This window comes from Antechinus flavipes, chromosome 1, assembly GCF_016432865.1.
Source record: "Antechinus flavipes isolate AdamAnt ecotype Samford, QLD, Australia chromosome 1, AdamAnt_v2, whole genome shotgun sequence".
NCBI lineage: Eukaryota > Metazoa > Chordata > Mammalia > Dasyuromorphia > Dasyuridae > Antechinus > Antechinus flavipes.
Genome location: NC_067398.1, coordinates 593,513,346 through 593,539,359, shown reverse-complemented (window position 1 = coordinate 593,539,359; position 26,014 = coordinate 593,513,346). Strand labels below are relative to the sequence as shown.

At 33.3% G+C, this 26,014-nt stretch overlaps 1 protein-coding gene across 6 annotated transcripts in view; it reads right to left on the bottom strand.

Annotated features, from left to right (window-relative positions):
* The window catches only part of OXR1 (oxidation resistance 1), a 550,745-nt gene that overhangs the window by 80,541 nt on the left and 444,190 nt on the right, over positions 1-26,014 (bottom strand). For 5 of the 6 annotated variants that reach the window (XM_051970977.1, XM_051970973.1, XM_051970975.1 and 2 more), the window contains 3 exons: positions 12,575-12,657; positions 6,696-6,803; positions 5,974-6,087 (listed from right to left, as the gene is read on the bottom strand). In XM_051970977.1, the coding sequence (XP_051826937.1) occupies positions 5,974-6,087; positions 6,696-6,803; positions 12,575-12,657 (305 nt within the window). Of the gene's footprint in view, positions 1-5,973; positions 6,088-6,695; positions 6,804-12,574; positions 12,658-16,957; positions 16,968-18,485; positions 18,504-25,007; positions 25,022-26,014 lie in introns of all 6 variants that reach the window. The other variant, XM_051970980.1, reaches the window with a different exon arrangement.

Below are 26,014 nucleotides of genomic sequence, written 5' to 3'. Positions count from 1 at the left end.
GGAGTGAGCATTTAGTTTGATTACACTTTTCACAATTACATATTAGCTCAATTGTACATACCTTTATTAAAATTAATTTTTTTATTTTTGCTATTTCCTTGGAATATATTTCCAAACATATTTTACTTACACAATTATATTTGAAATTTAGTTTTGAAATTGTACTCAATTTATTAAAGAGAATTAAAATATATTCATTATAGGAAGGATAAGACACACGGCAATAAACAGATATAGGAAACATAAAATTACATTTAAGTTTTTCTTACTAATAATTGAGTATCAATCTGGTACCAAATTGGCAGCAAGCAGGTGATCCTGGATTCTTGAAATCTTTGAAAGTAGGATAAGACAGGTTGTACCAAGCTAGAAAAAGTCTAGGTATGAAACTAGCAAATCACTGTTGCTTTACTGCAAGCACACTGGCCATTTCTTGAAGACTTCTTTGCTCATTCTTCTCTGGACTTCCTCTACCATGTCCCAGTTCTCCATCATGAAGCCTTGGAATTTATAAACTGAGAGTACCAGCCTTTTGATCTTTGATCAATGGTTCCTCCTAAAAACTCCATTTAAAGATAGCACCAAGTCAATCACATCTCATTCTTCTCCTGAATATACCCCAGATTTTTTCTTCCTCTTAATTCTAGTACTTTCCTTCTTTTAATAATTTCCTACTTATCCTATACATAACTTGTTTTGAATATATTTGTTTGCATGCTGTCTCCCCATTAGACTGTAAGCTCCTTGAGGGCAGAGACTACCTTTTCCTTCTTTCTTTATCCTCAGGTAAAACTTGACACAGTGCCTAGCACAAAGCAATCACTTGATAGATGTTTAGTGATGTACTGATCATATGTCCAAGCCAATTACCTTCCCCTAACTCCCTAATCCCTTTCAGAATCCTTTTATATGTAGTCTTCTCCCATTATAATTTAAGTTTCTTGAGAGTAGGAATTTTGTTTCTACATATATTTTCAGTACACAGCAGAATGTCTGGCATAAAGTAAGTGCTTAATAAATACTTGCTAACTGCTGGACTGGTTAATACATTTCATAAAACAAAAAGTGTACAATGAGATCTTTCATTTTATACAGTCTTGTCTTGCTTCTGCTGTGATGGTAATAGAGTGACAAATAGCACTAATGATCTCAGATAATTCTTCAAACGACACAAGTAATTAATTCAAAAATTGTAACTCTAAATGAATTCTTTGTCCAAAGACTCACATACTGACATACTATTAGAAAGGTTCTAAATGCATGGTCCAGGGAATCCTAGGAAATAACCTAGGCCAAAACTATTTTCATAATTCTACTAAGATATTCTATTTTGGTAAATATAAAAACTCTTTGGAGAGGGTACTCACTAATTTTTAAGACAACAAAGGACACTGAAAAGTATGAAAGCCATTATACTAGAAGAACAGAAACACATTCTTACTATAAATGAAATCAGTGAAATTCATGGTCAATTCAAAGGTTCTCCTCAAAAAGATGATCAAAGGAATTGGAGAGGCTGATTTCATGAATCATTTAATTGTATCAAGAAACATTCGGAGGTTACTTGGTCATGTCACCATGTTGGGCTCCAGTAATATCTAACATATAGTACATGTATAATAAATGCTAATATGTTGCTAAAATGCATAATTTCAAATTAAATCAACATATATCTTGACATTCAATAACTTCAAAATAATTGGGAGATACGGAAAAAGGAGGAGAAAAACATGCTATGAAAGATAATTCAAGGAAAGGATATAATAGAAAAGAACATTCAAGTAGAAGTCAGATATCAGTTCAATTCTGACTCTTACTTTAATACGTGTATGACTTGGAATATGTCATTTAACTTCTGTGGATTTCAACTTCCTATCTATAAAATATGGGCCATGATGTCAAGATCCCCAAAATCTCCTCCATCACTAACGCTGCATAATCCTAAAAAGTAAATGGGAAAAAGACAACCACTTACAGAAATCTAATGCCTATGTATATCTTAAATACATTTTTCAATAAGAGAGTTAGTCACTCTCTTATAAAATAGGTACCAAGGTATAGGGGTACCAGACATCACCAAAAAAATAAAACTGACTATATATTAATAGATTGAAAATAACCAGATACATAAGAATCACATTGGAATCTAGCTGCCAGTTTAGATTATTTACTATTAGAACAAAAGTCAAATTGGATCAAGGAATTAGAGGTGTTTAACGTGGATAAATTTGTGGGGGAAAGAGCAAGGTATAGGTAAAGAGGAAACATAGTAACTGACTTTAACTATTTTAATTAATTTTTATCTCCTGTAAATTTCTGGGTATATCTACTGCTATTCTAATTTCTACATTGTATCTGCTCTCTATTAGTTTTCTTGATTATTTCATTTGGGGAGATAGCATGGTGCTGTGGAAGGTGTGCTGCTTTTGGAAAAAGAAGGCCTGAATATAGATACTAATATTGTTCTGCCACTTACCACCCAAGTAGCCTTTCTATTTGGGATTACTTGAGCTAGATGGCCTCTAAGCTTCTCCCAACTCTAAATCTATGGTATTGTGATGAAGTTTACAAGATTCCAGAAATATTCATTTCTACAAAATCTTCCATTCAACCTGTATTTTTAAGTATCCAATATGAGTCTCATTGTACTAGTGCTAAAATTACAGTGGCAAAAATAGCTCATATTCAAATGCAAGGAAAAGTGATGAGCAAATGCAAAGTATTTAAGAGGCAAGGGGAAAGGCTAACAAACTGGAGGAATAAATGAAGGACTTCTGTCAGAGGTATTATATATGAAGAAAGACAAGTAGATTAACTTTGTTAGAATATGAGAATACAATGTGTAATAAAGAGATGGAAACATAATATGATAGGCTTTAATAATGTCAATAATTTAATGGCAATAAAGAAATTATTATTTAACCTACATGGCAATAGAGAAAGACTGAAGCTTCATCAGAAGGAAAGGAAAAAATGGTCAGATATATGCTTTAGGAATATCAATTTAGCAGCTGTGTGCAGGATAGATTAGAGAGGCTAGAGAATGGAAGTAGGGATATAAATTTTCAAGTTATTGCAGTAGTCCATATGAGAGGTTTTGAGGGCCAGAAACAGAGTAGTTGTGATGTGGGTATAAAGGAAATAGATATGAGAGATGTAATGAAGATTTAGCAACTGGCCAAAATGGGAGAAGAGTGAATAAAAATAAATATCTGACAGTAGCATTTAGCTTCTTCCTATTGCCACTGAAATACAAGGATAACTCTTGAAACTTGGGTGTTGAGGCAGAAATATCCCATCATCAGGTCACAAACATAAGCTCATGACAATTTAGACATATGTCTTGAATGGGATAATCTCATGTTTCTGTCGTCTTCTCTTTGGTACAGGTCCTTATGAGGTATCAATAAACATCCTAAGAGCTAAAAAAGGGTCTTGAAAAATAACATTAAATATATAAAACATAAAAAGAAGAAAAGTTGAAGAAAGTTGAAAAGGAGATGCAGAAATATAGGGCAATGTTATAGGCAAAAACTTGTGCTAAATTTAATATTAAAATTTAATCAAATTTACAAAATTAAAAAATTACACATCACAGATTTATGGTTTCATAGATATAATCTTCTCCCTGTTCTTTTTTTGGATATGGAAACTTATGAAGCTTGTAAGTTAATAATTCTGAAAACAAAACTTAAGAGGGAAAAATGTCTTACAAGTAATTCAGTCAATCAAAACTGAAAGTAATACTCTATATCTTAAAACTCACTGAATTTCTTTCCTCATCTGTTAAAATAGTTTCTTATCTGTCTAAAACTATATTCTGGGACTGTAAAAACTTCATGAGATAACGAACAACATGAGTTATCATTTCTTTAATACTTCAAGAGAAGTGAGCTCATTGATATGGACACTCCAACAACACAGGTTATAACCCATCTATAGCTACCTTTTCTATGCTACTTTTTTCTATGTCCTACCATAAGTCCATCACCTGCTCCTTCATACTCTTCACATTGTTCTGAAATTCCTCAGATCATAAACCTCCTGTTTTTTGGTTTGCTACATTCAACCTATTCTTTAACTTCATTTCAGCTTCTAGTAACCACATCCTTTCCTATTCTCCCAAATCATTATGCCTGTTTTTGTCCTAATTTCATTTATTTCCAACATTGACCCTATAGTTAACCAGTACAATGAAACGATATGCCCAATTATAAACCAGTACTTTGTCTCCTATTTGATCAACACTCATGTTTTGTCAAACTCCAATCCTGAGTTACCACTATTATTCATCTTCTCTTTTACATTAACAAGATACACATCACAGAAACAATCCAAATGACAGTACCCACTGAATCCATCACTAATTTGTAATACAATTTTGGGAGAGCCCTCATTGCCACAAATCAGTAATTTTATGCTTTATCGATTAATTCTTTACAGCACTCCCTACAGCAGTTGCTGCTAACTTTCTCTCTTTAATGCTCCCACTCCTCCCCCTCCTTTCCTCCCTCTGTCTTATAGTCCCCTGGGAAAAAACCTCTAAGAGGTTAACCAGTACCTCCTTCACCAATTCTATACCTCGAAAATTCTATTGCAGCATCTCTTTGCACTGATAGCTTTGTTCCCTGTCACAGACAAACCCAAGACGTGTACTCTTGTTTTCTTGTTTTCATATTTTCATACCTTCCTTTCTTCTTTTTTAACTCTTTCAATTATCTTCTCCACTCCATAATCCTCCTCACCCCCTTACAAGTCTTTAAGTCTTTCCTCCTCTGGCTCCTCCTAGCTATCTACAAACACACATTTCCATCCTTCAGAAAATTTTACCTTATCCTAATGTTAGTATAAGTAAGCTACTAATCTACCATTTCAGAAAATTAGAAGTGCTCTACAGCTGCCTTTATTTCTTCCCTTCCATCACACTTCTCAACCCCTCAAAATATTGCTGACCTCACCTTTCAATTAAAGCTGCTCTAGGTTACCAATCATCTATCCTTGATAGTTAAGATTTTTTTTTTAAAATAAAAATCTAGATTTTTTTTTCATTTTAGGTTGTTTTGTTGCACTTTTCTCTAGTTCATACTTTTATGTTTATGGTTCCTATCCCTGAGAATGACCTTGTTTAGCTGGTTTTCTTGACTTTTATTTTTTACTTGTTCTTCTTTTCATTGCTTCTCATTGCTCAATGAAGCAAAAAATCTCAATCTTCTACCATCCTTTTCCTTAAGATTTTACAAAAAAATTAAACACTTCATCACTTAACAATATGCTTGGCAAGTCAAATACTTGGTGACTTAGGTCTTGTACTTGTTATAACTGATTTATACTGATTTTAAACTTTTCTACAAAAGTGAAAGGTCAAAAGTATCTCATACACACACACATATACACACACACACACACACACACACACACCCCACCACTACCATATACACATACACACCATATACATAGAGTTGAACCCTTAATTTTAACCAATAAATAGTTTGCTCCCAAGATCCCTTACAAATTTAGGCTTAATATTAATTTAATGCATTTTTTAAAAAATCTTCATAAGATGATATGATGATGAGTTTATGGGAAAAGTTACTTATTAGCACTTAACTATGTATAAGGCATTATGCTAAGTTAAATCAATTTTCCAATCAGAAGCATTTATTAAGTGTGTACTAAAAACGCCAGGCAATGGGGATACAAGTACAAAAATGTAAGTTTGTTTGTTCAGGTATCTTATGTTCTAAGAGGGAAGACAACACATTTTAATATGGACTATATACAAAATAAATATTCAAAATGCACTAAAACTGTTTAAAAAAAGGATGGGATTTTTAGAAGACTATCAGGTTTAGATCTAGCAAACAGGAAATAATTCCTAACTTTGGAAAGAGCAATTTCAGTATGAGGACAATTTTTTTTTTTTTAAATGTGAGATCTCCTTACTATACTTTTTCTAAAGAGAGGCACACTTACTCTTGGCTTATCAAATTCGGGTTCTGATGAAGTTGGTGATAAGGGACTTATGGGGCTAAGCGATGGGGAACTCTCAACACTAGAAACATATTCAGGATCAGGAACATATAAAACCTGCAACAAAAAGTTCATAAAAATATATTAATAAAAGAGGAATACTAACATTCTGCATTCTCAAAAATATTTTCAAAATACTCGCCATTTCCTCTTACTTTCAGGATTAAACAAAATCTAATTTGATAGCAATCAAAACCAAAATTAAGTAAATCTGAATGACTATAATAAATTCTAAAAAAGGAGAACAATCTATAAATTAGCTGGGGCCAATTATAATTCTTCTGAAAACTGAAAAAATTTACAAATAATCTGGCATATTAGTGAATGCATAAAACAAAATATCAAGTATGACTACTTTTTTAAAAAATAGCCATTATATGTTTATACACAATATTTGCAAGTTATCCTATATTTTATTGTCTTTCATGGAATCTTCTCTACAAATACAAATCAAATAACTTAAATTTAAGCAGATGAATTTCAAATACTTTAACAAATACATACAAAAGTATTATATGATTTATGTAGTTACTACATAATTAGTATGTAGCTATTATGGGCAAATGAAAAATTTCTAACAACTGAAATATCAACTTAATGACACCATTAAATCTTGCTTCATATTTTACCTTTTCTAAATACCAAGGCATAAAAATAAATACTACCTGTCCAGTGACAACTGCTCGGGAAAACAGCTTATTTAACTGAACCAGTTCATTAGGTGTGGTATCAAATTTCAGGGCGATGCTATTCAAAGAATCCCTTGATTCAACCTGTTTCAAACAGAAATAAGTCCTCTGAATCTAATTAAAAACAAAATCTGGAAAAACAGAGCTCAAAGATGAAATAGGAAACCTTTTTTAAGTGAAGGAACTTTAATTTTATATATATACATATATATATGTATATATATATGTTTACTAGTTCTAAAGGAATCCAAGTGAAAGTCAATCCCCTATTAAGGCTTACTTATGTACACATTTCAGCATTCACAAATACTATATAAAGCAAAAGATATCTCAAATGAATAAGAGTATTGTGCCACAGTTCCCTTTCATTGTCCTACCTCAGTTTCCCTAATTGTCCTACCTCAGTTTCCCTAATTGTCCTGCCTTGGTTTCCCTAAATTGTCCTGCCTCAGTTTCCCTGAATTGTTCTACCTCAGTTCCTATCCTGCAACACTATCATTCCCTCCTAATTATCAGGATTTTTGATAAGGAGAAAGATCTTTTATCTTAGGCATCATGACCCCAGACCCTCCCTACTTATCAAAATGTCCAGTGCCTCTCTCCATTCTGTTATCCTAACTAATCAAAATGCCTGGTGCCTGCCCCCACCCTGTCAGAACCAGATTGATAGTCTGGTTTCTTCTCTCAGTGCTCTGACTCCGCCCCTGTCTCAGTCTACTCCTGCAGCTGAGCCACATGTGTATATTTACTTCATGGGAAGCACACATTAGTGACTGGATGCTTTGGACATCAGTCCTGAGGGCAACATGCCCCCAGCACAATTTCTCTCTTTCAAATAAAACATTAAAAACTCTCTAATCTCGAGAATTGACTCTAATTTATAAGAAATCAAGCCATTCTCCAATTGATAAATGGTCAAAGGGTATGAATAGACAATTCTCAGATGAAGAAATTTAAAATATTTCTAGCCAAATGAAAAGATGCTCCAAGTCATTATTAATCAGAGAAATGCACATTAAGACAACTCTGAAATACCATTACACACCTGTCAGATTGGTTAGAATGACAGGGAAAGATAATGGGGAATGTTGGAGGGGATGTGGGAAAACAGGGACACTAATACATTGTTGGTGGAATTGTGAACACATCCAACCATTCTGGAGAGCAATTTGGAACTATGCTCAAAAAGTTATCAAATTGTGCATACCCTTTCATCCAGCAGGGAAAGGGATCTGTTTGTGCACGAATGTTTGTGGCAGCCCTCTTTGTAGTGGCCAGAAAATGGAAACTGAGCAGATGCCCATCAATTGGAGAATGGCTGAATAAATTATGGTATATGAATATTATGGAATATTATTGTTCGGTAAGAAATGATCAACAGGATGATTTCAGAAAGACTTGGAGAGACTTATAGGAACTGATGCTGAGTGAAACGAGCAGGGCCAGGAGATCATTATATACTTCAACAACAATACTATATTATGATCAATTCTGATGGACCTGCCCATCTTCAGCAATGAGATGAACCAAATCAGTTCCAATGGAGCAGTAATGAACTGAACCAGCTATGCCCAGCGAAAGAAATCTGGGAGATGACTAAGAACCATTATATTGAATTCCCAATCCCTATCTTTGCCTGCCTGCATTTTGGATTTTCTTCATAGGCTAATTGTACAATATTTTAGAGTCTAATTCTTTTTGTACAGCAAAATAACGGTTTGGTCATGTATACTTATTGTGTATCTAATTTATACTCTAATATAGTTAACATCTACTGGTCATCCTGCCATCTAGAGGAGGGGGTGGGGAGAAAGAGGGGAAAAATTGGAAAAAAAGGTTACAACATTATCAATGTTGTAAAATTACACATACATATAACTTGTAATTAAAAAGCTATGAAATTAAAAAAAAACCTCTAATCTCTATCTTGCCTCAGTTTCTCTGGCATTACAAGAGCAGTTCCATGTATGTACATTAATACATGAAAAATGACATGGATCAGAAAAGTTAAAATTTATGTTAATGTGCACAAGAACACTTAATAGCTTTGTGATTGCACATGTCACTTAATTATCTGTTTCCTCAATTGGAAACATTCGAGTATTACTACAAGAGAATGGAAATATAACTAACCTTTTTGTGGCTAAGGAATTTTGTTGATTCCTTTTATATTTCCATCACTTTGCACAATGCCTTGCACCTACCTAGTAGGCACTTAATAAATGTTTAATCATTAAGAACAGGATTCCCTAAAGTTTAGGGGAAACGGAAACTAGGGCTACACACAGACATTTCAAGAGAAGGAGAGAGGAGAACTGAATTTAATTCCATTATGTGTAGCATAGGTAAATAAAAGAATGATAGAAAAAAATGCTAATGGAGGAAAGAGACAAGGATAAAAGATAGAGTTTGTTTTCAAAATGTTAAGTTTTAAATAATTGTCAAGAAGGCAGGACATAAATGAAAATTTCTAGGAATCACATGCAAATTCAGCATTGGTAGTCAGAACTAAAGATGCATATTTGGGTCTCATGCACACAGATGTTTCAAGCTACAGAGTGATTATAGAGTGAAAAGCAGAACTAAAAACCAAGCCTCGGAAAATGCTCACTTTTACTGAGAAGAATCACAAAAAAGAGAAAATAAGTAGAAGCTCCAGAACAGTTAAGCATCAAATCAACTGAAGAAGAATCTTGAAAAAGAGGATTAAGGGTGAGGATTACAAAATGAAATCAAAGTTTCAAATACTAAGGCTGTGTCAAAAAGAATGAAGATACAGAAGACATTTTGGTTTGGTGATTCGGAATACATTAATAACCTCTGAAAACATGGTTTTCAGGACAAAGGAATCTTTACATTAAATCAATATGCTAAGATGGAAAACAGAATATTAAAACATTTTCACTGAAAAGGTTTATTATCTTGCTTTTAAAATATGAATCAGCTCATAATTTTAATGGAAAGTTGACATTCTTCATTGTCTGGAAAATCTAGTGACTTAAATATCACATTTGATTATGTTTTATCTAGAGAGACAATATGTTGGACCAAACTATCAGCTACAAGCAATTCAAAAAGGAATACAGAGCTGGAGAGTAATAATAATAATTATTTTTAAAAAAACTGATAAAGAGAATGTTTTATACATGGCAGAACACTTTCTCATTCATGCTAATTTCAATCCTGTTCACAGATATTTATAGCTATCTACAAATGAGCTATGGGCATGCCTACTCTCATTTTAAAGGTGAGCAATAGAGGCTCAGCAAGATTAAAAACTTGCCACGAACACACAAATGTCCAAAGCATGCTTAAATGCAATTCTTTCTACATCAAATACTGATGTTCTAATTAAAATGTTACTCACAAAGCTGAAAAAGACATGGTTTTACAAATACAAGGAATGCATATCCCTATTTTTATTTGCAGTGAATAAGCAAATAGTATTTTAGTAGCCTAAATATTGCCTTTATTTTCTCTAGGGGGGTTATATTTTAAAAAACTATGAAATCCTTTCCAGTTTTCAGATAAGATTAATAAAAGATTTTTTTAAGAAATTAAAATTTAATATAAGGAATTCATTTCTGATTAAATCAATGCTATTAAGACCTATTTTATAAATTTCTCAGAGTTCATAGGGAAAAGGTTTTTACAAATAAATTGAACATCTCACATAGTAGGTGATTCTTTCCTAAGTAATCTAGAAACTTTTCTTTAATACCAGATATGATATATATATTTATTACTTTGTAAATATGACACAAAGTAAAAAACAGCTACATATTTTTCCTACACCTGCATATTTACATGAATTAACATTACATACCACTTTTTAATTCATCACAAACTACTATGCTATACTTATTTGGATCTTTCAATTTATCATAGGATGTGCAGAAAGGAGAGAGAACATGGAGAAATTATTGTGTTCATAAAATATCTTAAGAAAAATTTTGATAGCATAACATTTAGACACGTTAAAACATTTTCTTTTAATAACAAGGCTTTTTTTTTTCAACCAAATAAATATTAAAAGCTTCCTATGTGTAAGGCATCATTATTAGGTTGAAAATTTATAAAAAGTAAATGAGTCCCTGACCTCAAGGAGTTCATATTCCATTGAGGACATACAATTACTCAAATACATTTGTGATTTCAACCATTCAATGGTTCACTCCAATACTGCAAATCTCCATCCTATGCAATTTTTTTTCATGTTCTTCCAGAAATTCAACACAAAAGAAAAATTCAATATGCTGGAAGTTTTCCTCAATTTATCCTGAAAGACTATCAGTGGAGCATTTTAGACATCCACATGTCATATTTCATTCTTATCATGTATCCAGTTTATCCTATATAATTGCTTTCCTCTTTCTCCTTCTTTTTTTGATATTATCATTAACCACTCTATTCTCCCTTAAAAATTTTCAGGCTAAATAAATTTCCTACCAGACAATTCTATGATGATGTCTTTTACTCCTGTTATTTTGAGTTTTTCTTTGGTTGTATATTGAAACTTGTTTCTATTTGTAATGAATCTTTTCATTATCCTGAAATTTAGTTCTGTACAGTTATGTTCCATGTTTTGCTGCCATGCAGCAATACTAACAGAATGTTAGCATAAATATGAGGGGCTTTGGTTTTCATGGGAAGCTTGGATTAGTAAAACAACTTTGCAAGTTTCTGAAAGCAATTCAGCCTGTTCTCCCATTCAATTCTGGGCCCAACTCACTGTTCAATTTACTTGCCCAGATATATACACATTGATGAAGAAGCTCTATAGAGTAAACATGTAAATGCATATTGAAATCTGGGCAGTAGACATTCTTCTTTCCCTTGGTCTTAATATGTGGGTGGGATTTTTTTTTTAACCATATATTATCTTGGAATATATTCAAAATGAGAGGTCAAAAATGATGAATTTCGAAGTTAAGTGACTATATATAGTAATAGATTTAAAAGAATGATCCTGGTCTAAATACATTTACAATTTTTCTACTTTAATTTATGCTGCTTAAAATGTTAATACATGAGATGTAGTCTTTTTAGAAGAAATATCTTCATATAGGACTTTTAAATACAATCCCAAAACATGTTTGCATTCTCTTGTATTTAAATGAAATAGAAGGCTTAAACACAGTTGTATCATGCTTCAGAGAGTTATACTGACAGATTTGAAATAAATTTATGAAATCTAAATATGCACTTGTTACAATCAATCAAATAAAAGCAATACATAAGATAGGAAAGAAATGATTCATGTCAGCATCCCATAGTAACCAGAAATGGAAAAAGTTGATTACAGGGAGACTTTTGAGGGACATTTCATGAATGTAACTGTCAGAAAAAAAAAGTTCCATTTTTTTGGATACTGCTGTACTACCTTAGCTTAAAAAAAAAAAAAATAGCAAAAAGGAATGTCATAAGCTAATTTATGATTAGTATACTAAAAACATTATTTTAATTGACCTCTCACCTAATTCACCAATATCAAAGCTAAAAAATTCAGGGAAGGGATAGATATTTATTATAAATTTCAGAATAAAAGAAGTCAATTTGGCTTATGAAAAGTAGTATAGACCCCCAAGATTATTGCCACTACTAAATCTGAAATCCACTGATAACTGTTACATATATTTTTCTATTAATAAAAAAATGTGTCAGGGACAAAAATATCCTATAATTAAAAAAAAAATTTCTAAGGATTTGATTCTTATTGAGTTTTTAGAAGTGGTTTACAGATTTAAGAATTCAAAATAATTAACATCTTTGATATATTTGTATTATACAAAGAGAGTCCCCTAAATCAATATATTAAAAAGCTAAATCAGCATTTAAACAAGTAGGTAACTCACAGTATATTCGATAGTCCCTTTAGGCTTCTGAAATGACATTCGTCTTCCATCTTTCTTGTCTAGGGTTTTCTTTTGGCCAGTGTCTGAAAAAAAATTGAAGTAAGGAATATGTTAAATTCATTTTCCTCTCAGAATATTATCAAAGACTGCTGAATAAATAATCCTGTGGGCAGACTCTAATTCACCAGGTTTGCTTTCTCCTTGTAGTCTTCAGTTCTCAAAGACAGCCATCTGTGGAAATCAGAAATTCAGTTCCCTTATTGCTTAAGGATTTGATCAGTATGAACCACAGAGAAAGCTAAGATCAATTAACCATACATAGCTACCAGCAGAAAAGAAATTAAATCTAAAATTACTGACTTTCTCTTTCAACAATTTTTACCTCAATGTCTATTTAGAGAGTCAATGTTTCTAATTGTTTCTGTATCATGTAGCATATGCTTCAGTGCTTTTTAACAGTAGGCAATTTCTATATTTCTTCAGGTAAGATTTAATTAAAGATATCACTCCGATTATAGGTTTTTTTTTTAAACTAAATTATTCTCTGGCTGTGACAAGGTAAAATACTATGTCCAAACTTTAGCATGAAAACATACTCATATCTTCATTTTGATTTTGCTAAAATTATTTTGCAATTGATGACTATGTTGAAATTAAAGTTTGAGATCCCAATGTAAGTTTAGAGCCACGGATATACTGTCTCAGTATAAATATCTGAAATACTTTACTATAGTTTATGTTATTTTATTTTGTGTTTCAGTATCTTCATTTAATGAGTAACAACTAGTAAGTTCTCAAGAATAGACAATTTCATGACTAGCAACATATTAAACCTTGTCTTAACAAGGCTTGCTCTTCTCATCCTAATGACCACTCTGAAAAATAGTAATTAAAATATGCTTCTGAAAAAAAAATGCTTACTGAAAAGAAAATTAGCACATCTTTACTTAAATTCTGAAGGAAAAGTAAGATTATACTTATGAACTAAACTAATATTAATATTTAAACAATAGCTTTTGCTTATATAGTACCTTACAAAACTTAATGCATATATGGATTACTTAGCTGAGCTATTCATAATGTGGCACTAAAGTTAATGTAGATTTGAATTCCAGGTTATAAAACTCTGCATGAATTTAACAATTATATTATTCTATATATGTCAATGGTCACAACATATAAGTATCATAATTTCCACTTAGAGATTTGATATAAAGGAGAGATTAGGCAAGGAACTTGGGTCCCTCTCAGTAAACTGTCACTATTACTAGAGAAATAATCTTAACTATGCTTTGCTCTGGTTGCTCTGCTCTGCACATATAAATACAATTGGCTATTACCATTATATAGCCAGCAGAGGGAGCTGACAATATGACAATATTTTTTTCAAAACTGCAAAATACAAGATAAATTTCCAGATTACTTTAGAATTAATATTTCTTCAGCATTGCAAAATACAAGATAAATTTCCAGATGAACTTATGTTTTTCTAGAATTATTTTAATAATGAGCCTCTGCCAGAATTGAAATATTTGTTTTGCTTAGGCAAACCATTCCACCCAATTCTCAACTTTCTTGAGCTTCTAAAATTTGGGAATGTGATGTTGATTGATTTTTTTTTTTTATCATTTTTGAAGCCTTACTAGGATTTGAAGTAACATAATGTGAAAAGTAATATAAAAAGTTACAACCAACTTTAGTTCTTGAAAGGAACAAATTATCTAAAACTACTAGAAAAATTAAGAAACTGACAAAGAAATGACAATAAAAATAACTGACCTATAAAACAGAATTTGTTACAATAACAAAGAAAAACAGAAGCATTAATGTTGGCAGTTCAGGTTCAGTCACATCCAACTCTTAATGACCTTATTTGGAGTTTTCTTGGCAGATAACTAGAATAGTCTGTCATTTCCTTCAGCTCTCTTTTCAGATAAGGAAACTGAGGCAAACAGTCATATAGTTAACAATTGTGTGAGCCTATATAAAGTCTTCTTGCCTCCAGGCCTGGGGCTCAATCCACTGTAATACTTAGCTGCAGAGCTGTTGAGAAATGGTTTTACTTTTACATTGCTAGTAGGAAATTTGGGATTGTTTTTTCTGCAAAGCAAATACGGCATCACTTCATCATTTCATATTCAGAAAGAACTTCAGACTCCTACTTATACAAGCAAAGATCTTTTTCAAGGTTAAGTGGCACATTTATCATACAACTTTTGGTACAGTATAAGTTGTGGACACAGAAGAGATAGGCCACATACTACCATTACAAACCCCAGCCCCATTTCTATCATTCCAGACCTGATAGCAGTATAGGACCTCAGATGCTGTCCCTATTTATTAATTAAAGAATGACTTACAAAATTTATTTCCTCATATACCAACGTAAGTTATTTAATAAACCTTTATTGAAAATATTTTGCTAGTTTTTTTTTTCCTTTTTAATCAGCTATCTTATTCCTCAATTGATCACAAACTTTTTGTCTATCCATGTTCTGATAAGTATTTTTTTTCCTTCTCTAATTTATTTGTGATGTGACCTTTTACATATAGGCTGCGTTGCCATTTGGGGCTTATCTTGTATGTGCCTTACACATACAAAAAGTGCTTAATAATAGCTTGCCTTGCCATGTATAAGTCATGAGTTATTACTCTAAACATGATTTCTTTCATTCTGTTGTATAATTTTTCAAGTCCATTGATTTTTTTTTTTAAGAACTAAATTGTTTTGAGAATTACTGCTTTGTAAATATAGTTTGAAATCGGGTCCTATTGGCCTCCTTAATTCCCACTTTTTCTCTCATGATTTCCCTTGATATGACTGAACTTTTGTGCCTCCATACAATTTTTTTCTACTTCTATAAAGTAATTCTTTGGCACTGAATAAGTAATTTATATAGTATTGTCTTTTATTGGGCTGACTCATGTTACTTATAAGCAATTTTTATTTATTTATGAATGCCTATTTCTGTAAGCAATTTTCTACAAATTTTTATATCATGGTCATATACATACACACACATATATATTTATAGGTATCATCTTGAATATTTTATATATTCTATCGTTATTTTACTTTACTGTCTTTACAATATCTAGCAATACGAAAGGAAGAGTCCCAAAACAGGGACTAGTAAATCTTTAAGAATTTTCTAAATTTCCAAAGAAGTTTCTGCCATTACAACAAACTTCCTTCCTTTTGATTTGGTGGAATTAGAAACTGGAAAAAACAATGTTGCTGACAATATTTCCCCTATCCCTAATCTGTTCCAGAGGCAGCTAGGATAGGGTGCCAGGCCTAGATTCTAGGAGACCCATCTTCCTAAGTTCAAATATGGCCTCATACATACATTAGCTGTGGGACCAAAGTCAAGTCACAGAATGCTGTTTGCTTCAGTTTCCTCTTTTGTAAAATAAATTGGAGAAGGAAAAGGCAAACCACTGCAGTATCTTTGCCAAGCCCAAAAGAAGTAATTTACAAATAAAACTCAACAACAAGAAATCTGTTTCACCTCAGATACTATTTCTTCCATCCCCTTTCCTCTCTCTCATCTTCATTAATGTTCCACCTCCCATAAATGATCTCTGATTTACACAAAGATATTTTTATTGGGAGGAAAGGAAAGGTAATTTTGGAGGAGGGAACATTTGGATGTGACAGATCTGCACACTTTGGAATGTCAGTAAAAAATATAAAGATTCTAGAACATTGTCACTGCTTGACAGACTATACTTTTTTTGCTTTTGTTGTTGCCAACTTTCAAAAAACATGCTTTAAAAAGATGATTTAAAATTTTAGCATTTATAAATACTTTATAATAAAACAGAATATGATTTAATCTTTTTATCTCCAATGGTTCACTATAATTTCTTTTAGAAAATTGAGACTACTGAGATCTCATTCATATCTATATAAATCAATATAAATTAATAAGTTCATCTAGTTCATTTTTATTAGTATTCCAATTAAGAGTGTTACATGATATGTTTGTCCTGAGGGATATACATTGAATCTCTATTCTATGATCAAAATGGGTATTCTAAGGAAGAAGCTTAAGAAAGATACATATGCAACTAAGTTTAAGGTACAGTGGGAGTATTATATGTATAGATTTTAATGCTTAAAATTTTAAATAAATGTGCTCAAAACGAAATTGTATGAATTCGTTTGGCTTTTTTATGCTTTTACTTTTCTCCTTAGAATCCCCAAAACTTGGATTCAAATACTACCTTTGAAATATGCTAACACAGTTAAGAGAAACAAATTTCTTAATTCTTAAGTAGTCTCTTTTTTTTTTTTTTTTCCTGAGGCAATTGGGGTTAAGTTACTTGCCTAGGGTCACATAGCTAGGAAGTGTTAAGTATCTGAGACCAGATTTGAACTTGGGCCCTCCTGATTTCAGAGCTGATGCTCTAACCACTGAGTCACCTCGCTGCCCCACGTGGTCTCTTTCTTAAGGTTAAATTAGAGGCAAGTTGCCCACCAATCCATAGAGATAAGAGTATCCGCAGAAAGGCTGTTCCTCATGGATGAAATCATAGGTTTATATAGAATAAAAACACATGGAAAGTCAAATTGTTATAGAGTCAAATTACTATAGACCACTCTCAATTGTAAAACACTATGACATTTCCAAAAGCTAACAAAACAAAATCTCATTACTTTATAGTCACATTATGATATTAAAATGGAAATGAGAAAAAATAATTTCTGATAGGTACACTCAACATAAAACTTATTTTCATTACCTTCGGATGAGTGAATCAAGAAACATATTTTCCTAAAAAACATTGTTACACTAGGCATATATAGGTTATATTACCAACAAAGATTTTTTTCATTTCTTTGAGATCTATAGGTTTACAAGTAATATAACTGAGTTAAGGGATAGACTCCATACAGTAATTTTCAGAGCAAGATTTCAAATTGCCTACCAGAATGACTAGATCAGCAGTCTCATTTTCCTTCCGCCTTTTATCCGCTAATTTCCTGGTCTGATAGATATGAGGTTAAAACCTCAAAACTGCTTTACTTCCCATTTACTTAATTATTTGAAACATTTTTTCATGATTAGAGCCTATATTTCTCGTCTTCTGAAAACTATCTGAAAGTCATATCATGACCATTTATTTATTGGAGAATTTTTTTTTGTGTCTTTTAATTTGAACCAGTTCCTTAATATCTTCAACATGAGATCTTTATAAGAAAAGCTTGCTGCAAAGATTTTCTCCACAGTTACCTGTCTCTTAATTTGTTCTACATTTGACTTGTTTATACAAAATTGTTCAATTTTTATAATCAAAATTGTTCATTTTATTTTGGGTGATACGTACAAGCACACATGATATGACTAAGTAGAAGATTTATAAAATAACATGGGTCTCATTCAAAAGTGTACACATAGATCTCCCCAAAAAACCCTACATTCTCTTATGAAAATATTTTTGAGAATGAAAGATATCCTTTCTTTCTTGCAAACTGGGACTAATTAATGACATAAGACATTTACTCAAATAGGCAAGTCAAATTATTACTTTTCGTCTACCAAAAACCTTCAACTATTTAAAAAATAAATGCAATCTGCAATTTCACATAAAATCTTAAGAAAATTATAAGATAATATATTTATTTAACCACAATCTAAAGGACATATATTTAACAATAACAATTTTCATAATTTCTGATATCTCAAATATATGCAGGTCAAAATAACAAGGGAGCCCCAAAACTCTCTGAAAACTCCTTGAAGGACAGATTCTCCTTGAATCCTGCCACTGTAAAGACACCTCCCCTCCCCCCAGGGCAAACAGCTACATTTTGTTATCTAAGTGAGTCCTAAACTGGAGAATTCCAACCCTATTTAATTGAAGAGTTTCTATTCAATTCCAGATCAAACTCCACCTCATGGACAGGGGGAGCAGGCCTAGGCTTGTATCCAAAAGCTTCTATTATAAAAACAGCAATTTTAAATCCAATCCCCACAGAGGAGCTAACATGCCATGCCAAGGAAACTTTCTCTCTTCCTGGCATAGCAAACTCTGCCTGTTGAAATATTCTCTTTCAGCATTACCCTTTCTTTATCCTTGCCTATTTCTCTAACAAGACTTTATATCTCTCTGTCAAGACCTTACTTCATATCTCTCTGTCGGGACTTTGCCACTAAGGAATTCAGCTTTTTTATTCATGCATAGCAAAGACTAACTTCCCAATGCCAATAATAAACTTCTTTTTATCAGCCTAGCTTTTCAAGTTTGTAAATTCCTTTATGAAGGACCTCTGAACGGCCAGAAGGGGATTCCCCAAAACTCTCTACCCATGCTCCAAATCCCAAGGGGAATTAGGGGAGCCAAACCTCTTCATTTGGTTCCCTGAACCCCGATTCTGCCATTAACCTCATCATTTAACTCCCTGACCACCAGGAACCCTAATGTCACCAATAGATAAAATTATATCTACAGTATCAGATAAAATACATGTTTTATTAAAGAAAAATGTGAATGATGTTACCTAAGAATATGTCAAGAATCTCAGATCTGTGGAGAAAAATGGAATTTGTGGCCAAAAAAAGAAATAAAAACACTATAAATGCAAAATGGATAATTTGGATCATATTTAATTAAAACATTTTTGTACAAACAAAACCAATGCAGCCAACATTAGAAAGGAAGCAGAAAACTGGGAAAAGAATTTTATATCCAAGATTTCTGATAAAGGTTTCATTTCTAAAATATATAGAAAACTGACTCAAATTTATAAGACTAGAAGTCATTCTTCAACTGATAAATGGTCAAAAGATATGAACAATTTTAAGATGAAGAAATTAAAGCCATTTCTAATCATATGAAAAAAATGCTCTAAATCACTATTGATTAGACAAATAATGTTTACTGAATTGAATTACTTAAGTCCTTTCAATTAATCTATTGAAAAAAAAAAAAGAAACTCTTGTTTTTCTGCAAGTACAAGGCCTTTGACTTCTGCATTTTTAAGAGCTTTCAATAAGTTTAAAAGTAACCTACTAATTTTAAAGAATAAATAAACAAGGTCAAATAACTGAAAAAGAAATAAATACTCATTCTCTTTTCCTAAAGGGAAGCCATCAGATTAACACTGGGGATAAAGGGGAAAAAAAAAAAAAAAGAAGAAGAAGAAGAATAAGCAACTGAAACTAAAATTGCCAATAAAGACAAATATTAATCATTATTCCTTTTTATTTCCTATTTGTATACATTATAATACAGCATGATTAGTATACATTATAATACAGCATGATTACAACAAACAGAAAGCTAGCTTCAGTCAAGAAAAAATAGATTGTTGTCATTTAACAAATACTAACTAAATTGTCCTGATAAATACACACAAAACCACAACACAATACAACACAACACAACTCTGAGAGCAAACTTAACTTCTTGGTACTCTAGAAAACTCTCCAAAACCATAAATTGTAGCAGATGCCAATCTGCATTACTAACAGATGAAATTTATCATTGAGAAATTCGTCCAGGCCTTTCTTCCTTCCTATGAACAGTTTTCAGACAGTGAGAATCTATTAAATAGAATGCGTTGAAGCACCCATGTGTCCCATCAAAAGATATCATAGCTCAAATAATTATAATCACAACTTTGGTACAACATGATTGGTGCTAATGTCACCATTCCATCTTAATAAAAATAGCATATTTTTTCATAGTATTAAAAAATATTGCTACATGCAAGAATGACAGTTGTTTAATACACCAATCTGTGATCAGCTTGTACAACCTAACCCCTAAAAGTGACTGTGTACCACCATTTCTAACAAAGCTTTAAGCAATGACCGACAGCAACTCTCAAAAATTGCTCCAGGTTCTCCTTTTGGGAATCTGACAAAAATGAGTATACTCCTTTTTCCCTATGATGATTCTTCAAAAAGTGGAGGCAATGCCCATCTCCTGTTTACTATCCTCCCCCACACCACTAGCCTGGTATCCCCTGATATTATCATATGAATTGAATAACAATCGCTTTAAACATATTTACATAACAAATACAATTTTATGAAATAGTGGTGGAATCTTACTAATCTACTCAAGCCAAGTTTTCTTATGTTTGCATGTAATTATCTTGAAAGTCGTTAATATATATTCATTTAGAAAAAAGTTGTCAGCATCCAAGAGGCAATGATGACTAAGTATATGGTGTAATAGAGCAAAAATGTAACAACTTTGTAATAAGCAAAATTTGTCCTCTCCTCCCATTTTCCTAGAATCTATTTTATAGTCACAAGTAATAACAATAATATTCACATGCTTTAAGATTTACAAAGCACTTCATATGTTATTTCATTTAATCCTCACCCTAACAGCTATTATCCCTTCTCTTTCAGATAAGGAAACTGAAAAATTATGTGACCTGAGAACCTCATCCAATACCTTTTCATAACTGGATCTAGTGAAATGATTCTTAATCAAACAAAGCACAGGAGATAAGAAAAGAGAAAATAGATGATTGACTAAAGAACCTACAGCAAAAAAGTAAAAAGAATGAAGCAGAACCAACTGCTAAATATTTATTAAGTGCCTACTAAGTGCCAGATACTGAGCTAAGCACTGGGAATACACAAAAGAGGCAAGACAACTCCTTGCCCTCAAGAAGCTCACAATCTAATGAGGGAAATAACATGCAAATAAATATAGACAAAAAAAGCCATGTGTAAGACAAAAGGAAATAACTAGCAAAGGGAAGGCACTAGGATTAATAAGGGTTGAGAAAGACTTCCTGTAGAATGTAGGATTTACATGATTTAGTAGTAATGAAATATCTAATTATCTTGTTTGATTCAGTTTTTTCAACCATAAAATAGAAATAATAATACAACCTACCTCCAAGGATTGCTGTGGGTTGTGGCTTACCAGTGGCTGGTACATAGTAGGCACTCTATAAATGCTAATTTCCTTCCCTTCACTCTGAGAAACTGTAAGTCAAAAGCTAAGTAGATAATGACTTCTTGAACAGCTTTAATAATTCCTTCCTTCTAAAGGTTAAGAAACCAAGAAACAGGGTACTCTATTCTGGATCTGATTATTACTAATAGAAGGAACAAGTTGCTGGAGTAGAAATGATGGGAACCTTCAAGTGAGTAAAGTGACCATAGCCTATCATTCATGCTTTTTTTAGGTATGGGGAATTAAAAGGCAGAGTAAGTAGGAGCCTACTAAAATACTATAGGGAAATTCAGTACAGAAAGAACAGGTAACTCACAAATGAAATTCTGAAGGCAAAAATGTAAAGTCTTCCAATAAAGAAAAATGGGAGTTGTATGAAGAAATTAATATGGATACACAAGGTTTTAAGTTTTAAAGAGAAGACAAAAGGACAAGGAAGAGAGGATGAACATAATAACATAAAAGGAGATCGTCCTTCTGAGGAAAAGAGAAAAACAAAAAACAAAAACCTGGTTTAACTTATATATACTGGGAAAAGGAGTATAAAAGAAAGGATAGGACTCCCAATTTAATTTTCAGATGAGGAAACTGAGGTGAAAGGAATATTACTGAGTTGTCCAAAGTGATATAAGTAGTGTACTATGAGAAAAAGGGGTTCTCTAAATCTGAGGTGAGGAAGAAGTAGGTTTGTATTAAGGAAGAAACATCAGAGATGGAAAAGCTAGTTGGAATGAAGGCGATCACAGTAATGAGATATAATGCTTCCATTTTCTTAGGAAAGTAAGAGGTGAATTGAGAGGGAGAGAAAAATGTTTAGAAATGAATTTAATATAAAAACAAAACATAATTAAAAAAGAACTGCTCTATTAACATAAGCTTTTTGTCAGTCTACTTTGGCACTCTGATGAAACCTATCAACCTCTTCTCAGAATGTTTTTAAATATATAATTTAAGATATATGGGATTAGAAAGAAAGCCAATTATAGTGAAATACAAGTATCAAAATATCACAAGTACATCTGGTTTAAAAGAATTCATGTGGAATAATTACTGTGGTGAAAATCAAAAAGAAATGAATACTCCTTTCTATGCAGAAAGAGTAAGAGTCCAATTAAAATTAAATAACATAAAAATATGCTTTGGACCCTGTTGACAAGAGTTGTGCAGAGTTTATAGGAGTATGTTAAAGGCAAACAGAGCAGTCCAAAAATAACAGGAAAAGCAGAAGTGTATTCTAGGAATGAGGGACATGTGGAGGAACATCAAGTAGGTCCATGTCACTAGATCATAAGAATAGGTGAGAATGAAGCAAAAAGATTGGAAAGGTTTAGGGAAAGGCAAGGTTGTAAAGGACTTTAAAGTCAACAGATGGATTTTATATTTGACCCTGGATACAATAGGGTTTATTAACTGGGAAGTCGAACAAGTGAGAGAGCGTGTGTGTGTATGTGCAATGTTCTCTTTTGGTTTTCTGGAAGTCTTGGGAGTAGCCTTCCTTTCAGCAAATTAATCAATGGAGAATAGCCAGGTATTAAAGTCCAAATCCTTTATTATCTCCTTCAAAATCTTGTTTTCTTGCGTGGGGCCCAGGTAGGTTTCTTGAAGAACCTTCCAGTGTAAGGGTTAAAAAGTCTCTAGGTGCAAGGAATGCAGTTCAAGGTATGTGGGAAGACCTGAGGGATGAGAGGTATCAGTGCAGGCGAGTCCTATGTGGAGATGGGGCATAGCCTCAAGAGGCGATGTCTGACCCAGGGTATCACATCTCCCTCCTTATAGCTCTCAAAGCCTAGCATGTCTCCCTCCTTCTTCTTGGGCCAATCCCATCATGCCAGTTGCTAGAGGACCTCTCCTTCCCCCAGACTGTCAGTGGGGTATAAATATGTGCTATCTAAGAATAAAGTTCTCTTTCACTTCACCCCTACCTCCTGGAGATCTGTCTTTACGTTATCCCATTGGTGCCCAAAGACAGCTAAGTGTGACCTAGCCGTGCCATGTGGGCATTAAGAATAATTCTAGGGGAACTACAAGGTTAGAGTAGTGTTAAGAGACACTACATTCAAGAGTCTTGGTTTCAGTGGAGAAGCAAAGAAGGAGGGCTTGTCACCACGTTGGTATGAGATGGAGTGAATGAATCTGTCTCTAAGTCCGAGGACTTGTGCTTCAGCCTTCAGCCACCACAAAAATGGATGATGGAATGAATCTCTTTCCTTGGCTCCAAAAGCTAGACCTCCCACCTCCAGTTTGCTTGGCTTCTCTGGCTCTGACACTGGCTGAGTTTGTCCCAGCTGATATGCTCTCTTATAATTACATTATCATAGGTGTGAATCTTGTAGAACTATATTAAGTACTGAGTACATGTACTGAACTAGAGAACTATTAATCACCATGCTAAACTAGATAACCATTGTATTTATCAATTCCACTGAGTTAGCACCTTGTAAGAATCCTTGTTTTAGTAGAGAGTTCTGGCCCATAACATATATGTGTATGAGACACAGAGTCAGACCTGTACTTTATCAACAGTAGGTAGCTGAGTGGAGAACAGACCAGAGTGGGGAGAGATTTGAGGCAAGACAACCAGAAAGCTATTGCAGAATAGACATGTGAGAAGAGGACCTGCACAAGGGTGATGGCTATGTCTGATAAGAGAAAAGGGGATATACAAGTGGAAAACACTAACATTGTGAGTCTGAGTAAGTAGGAAGGCAGTTATTCTTGTAAATATAATTAGTAGGGGGGAAACTGGAAGGAAAAGTAATGAGCTCTCCTTTGGATATATTGAGTTTGAGGTGTCAATGGGACATAAAATTTAAGATGTTCAAGAGTCAGTTGGCAATGAGACAATAGAAGAGGTGAGGCACCTATAAGTAGACCTGAGAATCATTTGCCTGTCAATGATAGTTGAACCTATGGGAAATGTTGAGATGGCCAAATGAGTATACAGAGGGAGAAGGAAAAAAGGCTCAGGACAAAGTCTTGGCATGTGAACTGGAGGAATATCAAGCAAAAGAGACTTAAGAAAGAACAGTCAAACTTCAGACCCCAAGGAAAACGGCATCATGAAAACTTAGCAAGGAAAAAGTATCCAGAAGAGGGTAATGAGCAGAATCAAAAACTGTAGAAAGGTCAAGATGGATGAAGATTGAGAACAGGCAATTTAAGAGATCACTTAGTAGAGAGCTAGATGATGTGTAGCTATTTGATCTTGGGCAAATCATTTAACCTTAATTTCCTCATGTGTAAAATTAGAATAACAATAGCACCTATCTTACAGGGTCATTGAGAGGATCAAATGGTATATTTATAAAGCACTCAGATGCAGTATAAATACTATTATTATTACTTTAAAGAAAGCAATTTCATTTGAATGATTAGGTCAGAAACCAAATTGCAAAGGGTCAAACATAGTGTAAACAGAGGCACCAAAACTATGGGAAGACATGGATATATTTACAGGCAGCAGGGAAACAGACAGTAGAAGGGAAAATGAACTTCATTCTACAGGTATAATCTCATCTCACTGGCATTTACAGAAGACTAGATTATTAAAAAAACACAAACTTACTTGAATTGTTTTATTTTTTATTTTTTATTGTCATAAAAACAAAGAAAAGGCAGAAATGTTTGAATATAGTTGTGCCTGGTGATTATCTCAGTGGTAAGACCTATCACATATTAATCAAGATAAATATAAAAAGATTAAAAGAGATCACCACCACAAATTAAAAAACATAGAATGGAGCCAATCTGCTAGCAGGGCAATGATGTTCATAGGATTATGTTGCAAATTACATATATTTTATAAAGAACTGGAGAATGTATGATTTCAAAATACTAAAATATGTGCCAAGTGGAGAACTGAAGGACTGTCCCAAACAAGAGGACAGGTGACAAGTCGACTTGCTGGGCATGACTTTGGGGTCTTCACTGTCTGATCAAGCTCTAAGCGCTCCACAGCCCATGGAGCTTCATCTGCCTTTATGGCCTTTGGAACAACAGATTGTTCTCATCTGCCCATTCCCTAAGGGAAGTCTTCACATCCTGAGGGTAGACACCCTCTTAGGTCACCATAGGGTTTGAGATTCCTGGTTATCTTGCCTGCCAAAATGGTTTACCAGGATGCCGCTGCCCAAGCTGCAGCTTCTTGGAGTCACAGATGGGAGGGAGGTGCAATAGGTGGGACCCCAAAGGTAGGGAGCAGCCCTGTAAGAAGCTTGGCAGCCCTCACCCAGAGGTACCAGTCTTCCCTGAGCACACCCTACACCCTAGGGAGGAATGGACTTAGAAACAGCAACAGCAAGAGTAATTACTCCTGAAGGCTGGTACATCTCGTGACCTCATCATCAACATTGTACTCTCTGTTTATCTCAAATGCAATAAGACATTATGGATGCATTCTTGCAGCAAACATTGGCATTTAATATGCGATTATAAGAAGGGACAGACAGGATGTGATTGACCAAGGCAATGTGTGGTACAGAGTAGAGTGCTGGATTGATCAGACCTATC